General features: G+C 26.9%; 1 protein-coding gene across 5 annotated transcripts in view; it reads right to left on the minus strand.

The window, feature by feature from the left end:
- Nucleotides 1-7,179, minus strand: part of LOC107453993 (solute carrier family 12 member 6) — a 41,572-nt gene that overhangs the window by 29,888 nt on the left and 4,505 nt on the right. For 2 of the 5 annotated variants that reach the window (XM_071182048.2, XM_071182050.2), the window contains exon 2: nt 5,284-5,357. In XM_071182048.2, coding sequence (XP_071038149.2) covers nt 5,284-5,357 — 74 coding nt within the window. Of the gene's footprint in view, nt 1-5,283; nt 5,358-6,751; nt 6,771-6,839; nt 7,175-7,179 lie in introns of those variants that run through there. The other 3 variants (XR_015432963.1, XM_071182047.2, XM_071182049.2) reach the window with 3 other exon arrangements.

The raw sequence follows: 7,179 nt of genomic DNA on the forward strand, positions 1-7,179 counted from the left end.
CTAACAAATTATGTGTAAAATGTTTCAGTTTAAAAAAGAGTTAATCAGTAAATTAAATATCCAGATTTTGTTTTTAGTTTAACCAGGGTTACTGCACTAATCTAGAAAAAAAATCTGTGTTTTCCCTGTACACATTATACACAATATACTAAGAGGAAATACATAATCACTGAGCTCTTGCGTGAGCTAGTTTGGGTAAAACTAGTTTTAATTGCTCTAAAAACTTAAGAGAAAAATGATGCAGCTGAACATACTCAAAATAAATAATGCTATAGTAAATGAAATAGTTTATAGTTATTAAAATATATATATAGTTTAGTATATAGTTGATATATAGTTTAGTATAACTGAAATATCATCCTTAAATATCCCATAGATTGTGCTTTGAGTGGTCACCATTTATTAAAAGACTATAATAAGAAATAAAGTTACCTGCATTTTCCCTAGTAAAACCTCAAAATTTCCTGCATTTTTTCAGGTTTAAAACTATGTTGCTTGTTTCAGTGAGTTTATATTGCTTTCTGAGAAGGCAATATATTTTTCAATCATCAAATATATCTTTTTATGTGCTGCAAAAATTTTATGTAATATGATTCATTGAACATTCACTATCTTTTGAACAGATGACTTCAACTTTAGCATAGTAATGTCCATGAAGAATCTAAACATAGTTTCACCAAACAAAGTGAGTATGAGTCCTGATGGTTGGATAAATATTTATAATGAGCAGCTTTTTTACCTTTTAATCATAATATCTTCTGGCATTTAACAAAATAAAATTTTAGTGATTACATCAGCAAGACTCAGTGTTGCCAGATTGGGCTACAAGTAGCGGATTGGGCTACTTTTAAAAGTCCCCGCTACTGAAAATTGAATTTTCGCTACTTGCTACTTTTTGGGCTACTTATTATTTTTCGAACGCTACAAATCTTAAATATTCGCTACTTTTTTTCCTTACTGAAATACATATATATATATTAATTTTTTCCCTTCCCATTATAAAATGATTCTGAATGTTTGCAGCTTCTTTACCATTTTTAAAAAGGACATTTTTGTTGTTGTTACTGAAAACGTTCTCGCTTCAGTTTTGGATTCTTGATATGTTTTACTGATGGAGTCTATAATCTTTCCATGTTTATGTTTCAAATCGTAGACTCAAGAAATCGCAAAGATATATATGGAAAAATGCACGGAGACTATGATGGAGAAAATGTTTTTTAACTCCAACTATTATTAATCGTTTATCTTCTGGAGAAAAAAAATCACGTTACTCGCTTTGAAACTCAGAAAAATTAAATCCAGAGTCATTTTACCTGATGAATGAAAATAGTTGTTGTGAATGACAATGAGTTTCCAAAAAATATCGTACTGTTAAATGCTTTTTAATGAATTCATTTCACTTTTGTAAATCACGATCTATTCACAGTTGCACGAAAAATAGGAAAATTTTTATATTTCTCTAGAGCAGGGATGGGCAAACTACGGCCCGCGGGCCAACTGTAGCCCGCCGGAAGGTTTTATCCGGCCCGCGGATATAATTTTAATTTGCCGATCAGTGGCAATATACATAAACAATATAAATCCATTTTCTTGTCAACTATTTAAAATTATTTCTGTTTTTCCTTTTTTAACAAAGTACTGATGACCTTTTTACTTTCTCTATTTTTGTTCTACAAAACATAAATTGATGGAAATAGTTAGCACAGACAGCTTCAATTGGTAAAATGTTGAAAGCAGAAGTTCTTCATAGAATAGTCTTAGATTGGCTCTAACTAGCGTTTGTCTTTCTCGAGGAATCTAATATAGGTAAATTGTACTTCACATTTGGCAGACTACGCATTTTAAGATCCAACGAGCGGACAATCTAACAATCATCTGAAGCAGTTGTTTCTAAATATGCCAAAGTTTTACAAATCATTAGCAAAAGCTAGTTTCCGAAATTTAATATTTCATGCCCAGAAAATCAGCTCTATGTTTGCTTAATCTTATATATGTGAACAAGAGTTTTCAACTTTGAACCTTAGAAAGAATCATTTCAGAAGTGGACTAACAGAAAAGCATTTAGCCATGTTCCGTAAAATAGTCACATCTCGCTTCGAACCTTAATATAAGGAACTTTTAAAAACGAAATCGCAATTTCATTCATCTCACTAAATATTTAAATTAAAACTTGTATATCGCTTTTTTTTCTAAATTTTAAAAGTTTTATTTGTCCCACCAAACATTTTTTTTCTCGATTTTTGGCCCTCGACCAAAAAAGTTTGCCCGTCCCTACTCTAGAGCTTAGATTTGCCCGTTGTAAATGATGAAATTATTTTTTTTTAAAGGAAGCTATGATATGTATTGCTATGGTTACAGTTATTATTTTTCACCTCATTTTGCCAAATATGCAATAAATAAATGAAACAAATAAAAATTAAATTTTGGATAGTTATCATATTAAAATAAAATTCGTATTACCAAACGCAAATGATAATCAGAATTGGCATCAAGGAGAACGACATGAAGAAATATTTCATAGAAGGCCAAGGCCCACCCAATGATGACGATGAAACGCAAAAGATGGATTTTGTTTTTAAAACAAAAATATATACTATGAAATTTCAAATAATAATTAACTATAACAATGAAATTATGAATAAAAATGACTAAGTTAATTGAAACATAATGCACTTAGGGATCAGGAAAACTGAATAACGACAATTTTTTTAATTCGAAATTGTCAACATTTTAAACCTTTCGAAACATTTATAGTAATTGCAAAATAACTAGGAAAGATAATTACTTTAAATGATAAACACGGTAATGTATATGCTGCGTGTTATAAAAGGAGTTTAGAAAATTATTAAAGCTACTACAGTGAAACTATCGTAAACTGATCAGAAGTGGAACTACAATTTGAAGGTTTTATAAGAGAAGTCATCTTATAAAAATGATAATAAATTGTTTGTACCAGTTTTGCACTTGATCATCAAAATCTTAGATAGGTGATTAACTTATAGAGATGGTCAACTTAACAGATTTCACTGTGCAAGTAAAGTAATCACAGCAACTAAGGCGAGCTACGAGAAAAGAAAATATATATACGAGCATTTAGTGCAAATCTATGTTTTTATCATTGTTTTTTTTTTGACTTTACAACAGATGTTACGGCTACTATAAATGAAAAAAAATTAGTTAAAAATATTTGTTGCTTCGTAGACGCTTTAAAATACTGTTTCATACGTGGTCCAAATCAAAATATTCATTTGTTCACTAAATTACTATCAAAACTATTCTCAATCGAGTTTGAAACTATTATTGATGCTGTTACAAAGAAAGTCATATTTCTCATCTGCGAGCTGAATGTTTGTACTTTGTACTGTTTCGAACTTCAGAGCAGAAATGATTAAATAAATTATTTTGCTTATCAAAAAAAGATTTTTTGCCTTTTATTTTTAAATACACACAGATGTAGGCCTATGAAGTTGAACTTTTCTGAATTTCTTGTTGGAGATTGGGTCCTAGTTAGGTGTTATTTTTAATTTCCTCGAAACGCGAGATAATTTTTATTAAAAAAAAATTAGCTAGTGAGAACATTTTTATGTGCGAGTAATTAAGGTTCTTGAGGTTGGGGAACGAAGCGAGCTGAGGTCGAAACCTCTTAGTATTCTTATGCAGCTTAAAGACCGCACCAACATTAAAATGTCGAAGACAGTTCCGACTGATTTTTACACATAAAAAAGCTGGAAAAAAACGAGCTAGCCAATGTTATTATAATTTTAGTGTTTTCTGGCAAACGGCGCTGTTTTACAGAAATATAGCCAAATAAATTAGTGCAGTAAATAAATTTATATATATATATATATATATATATATATATATATAGCACAATAAAAACAAAACCGAACTAAAAACGGAACCAAAAAGAAAACGGAAGTAAGGTAATAGTAGATAATATTAAATTTTTTTTTTTTTTTTTTTTTTTTTTTTTTGAGGTATTAAAAATTATGTTTCTTAAATACTTTTAAAAAATATTGTAAATAATTTTCTTCTCTTGTCATTATTTTTTATTTTTTTCTCAATTTTTTTTGCTTATTTTATGAGTTCTATATACTTGCAGCTAATGCGCAGTTAATAAAACTTATTAATTATTTTCGTTTTTCTCTTTGTTTTTATTGTGCTATATATATATATATATATATATATATATATATATATATATGATTTATTTTTGGGCTACAAAATGTTCGAATCCGCTACTTTTGGAGCTCCCATTCGCTACTTTTTAATCCTAAGTTCTGGCAACACTGGCAAGACTTAGAATATATAGAAAAATTTAATGTTGCTATTCATAGTTTTGAAATGGAATATACTGGTAATGCTAAAAAGTTTGAGAAGAGCTTGATAAAACTGTAGAGTATGACATTGCAATGATATATAGAGTAAGATATATTATTATCTGAAAGGATTATTTTTTTTTTTCTTTTGCTAGTTACTTAAGTTTCAATTATCTAACCAAAATGTAATCAAAGTCCTTTAAATTATACCATTTTGCCAACAACACAAAAAAGAAAAATATATAATTTATATCTTCAACTTGAAATTTTTCAAAAATTTTTTAGATCAATTAGGCTAATAGACTTCATAATCATTAAAGACTTCATATTTCAATAAAAAAAATTCACAAAGATAGTGTGCTATTTTGAACTTCAAGTAAAAAGTGTTTTAATACTTGATATTAAATTTCATATATGGCACTAAAATAATGATATTTAAGAATTTTTTCTGCTTGCTAACATTTTATTAAATAAAAATTTTGCTGAATCCAAAAAGAAAGTTACAATTTCATTAGAAATATTTAGAAAATTATTTTTTTTCATGTTTACATAAAATTTGAAAAGTTTTAACAACATTAGAGTTTTCTAGGTTGCTAAGGTTATGGCCCTTCTATATCAAAATTTATAAGATTTATAATACATTAAAATTTTGGCTTTGTTATTTTAAAAAATTTGAATTTGTTCTAGAGATAATGCTTGCATAAAAATTTTAAATTTTCTTTAATAAACTTCAGAAATTTCCTCATGATATAATATTTGATTAACTTAATGATTTAGATCCATTATTAGAACAAAATGATTTAAATTGCTGATTCTGAACATTTGATTTAAATTTATGACAAAATAAAATTTTCATGATTAATTATTAGATCAATGATTATTAGATCATTACCCCTCATTGGATATTAAGTTTCATTGAGGAAACATTTGAAATAAAACATAATTAGCCAATACATTAACTTACATGGTATAAGTAAAGATTTTTCTCATAGCTTGATAGCTGTCCCTCATTGATAATTGGCTCTCCATCATGATGATCTAATCAAGAACAAAGCATTGAAAGAAAATATGTAAGGAATACTTTGTAAAATGGGATATTAGTAAATTCATTAAAAAAATTTAGTCTAAACTTGAAGATAAATAGTTTATTTATTTATTAAAACTAACAGGCATGAGAGTGGGGAAAGAACAAAGCTCTAAAAATATCTATCAATTCAAATTATGAAAAATTTAATAAAAAAAGGTGTGTGAAACCATATTTCACAAAATGAAAATTACAAAATTATTTACATATTAAAAGTTTTTTTTCCACTATGCATCTACATTGACAGGCTTAAAATTTATATATAAATCATGATTAAAGAGAATAAAATAAAGCATGAAAAGAATGTAGATATATTAAAAATTCTTTCAAAGCTCAAAAAATCTGATGAATCTCATGCCTGAATTAACAGACAATAATGCTGTTAATGTTTCAAAATAAAATAAGCTGAGATAAAAAAATTTCTTAAAATATGTAATAAAATCAAATATTAATTACTTATGAAGTTTTAAAAACAAAGAAGCAAGATTTTGATTTCTTTCCTACATCAGAATATTTACTTATTATAGAAAGATATTGATTAAAAATGTGGAAAATAATAATTTCATAAGAAAAAATTGCAATGAATTTATGTAACCTTCTATTAATAAATATCATATTTTATTAATTAACATTTTTAGGTACTCATTACAAATGATTTCTGAAAGCAAATCAAGACTATTAAAAATGCATCAATAGCCTACACATACTACATACAATTTAAAAGTAAGTAAAGAAAATTTATCTCTATCAGATGTATTTTATTCATTGCTTTTAAAACAACAACAATAAACAGCAAAATTAATATTTTCCAAAATTGATAAAAAGTAGAAAAATTACAAGTAAATAAAATAAACAAATACAGATAAATAAACAGGAAAAAAAATACAAATTAATTTAATGTGCACAAATAATATTATAGATGATACTGATTATAAATTTTTATTAAACTATCATAACTTAAATCTAAAATATAAAACTTTCAATTTTTAATTTCGTTAAAACATTTTTACCAAATCAAAAACAAACCCCATAATAAAAATAAGACCTAAGGAATATTAGAAATAAAAACAGAACTGAACAAAATTATATTTTAAAATTAACTCTTATTTCAAAACAATTAAAACATTAATGGTAAAAATAATAAATGTCTAACTACTAAAATATTTAAAACAAGTATTAGTAATAAACCGTAAACAGGTTTGACGGGCCGACTATTTAAAACAGGTAAAGTAAGATTAAATGCAGTGCGTATATTTTTTGAATAATAAATTACGAAAATCTTTACATTTATGTAAATGTATTATATAAGTTATATTCACATTTAAAAATAAAATGACAAAAAGTAAACCTTTAGCAAACATTGAAAAAAAAAATGTCCAAATCCAAAGTAATAACACTAAAACTAGCAATAAAACTGGTCTAAAAAATTATCATACTTTCCCTTTTCATATCAGTACTCATGTTAGTAGCCTCTTTAATACAGTTTTCACAAGGCTTTGTCCGAGGAGAATTCGATTTTTTCTCATTGTTCGCCGGCGTCGAGCTATTTTCTGCATTTTCAACCCTAATAATTTCGAACTTTTTTCCAGATTTTAATAATGGGGATGAATTAGCGCAATCACGAATTGATTCGTTTGATCCTTCCATTGAAGAACTTTATTCGGTGCATACGACTGGAATTCGAATTTGGTGAATTAATTGCAACAAATTCCCACTGACAGCGGCTAAAATTACGAGTTGAAACAGCTGCCGACTCGATCAACAATAGGAGTCCGA

Source organism: Parasteatoda tepidariorum, chromosome 4 (assembly GCF_982258835.1).
Source record: "Parasteatoda tepidariorum strain Cologne lab strain chromosome 4, Ptep-v5.0, whole genome shotgun sequence".
Classification (NCBI taxonomy): domain Eukaryota; kingdom Metazoa; phylum Arthropoda; class Arachnida; order Araneae; family Theridiidae; genus Parasteatoda; species Parasteatoda tepidariorum.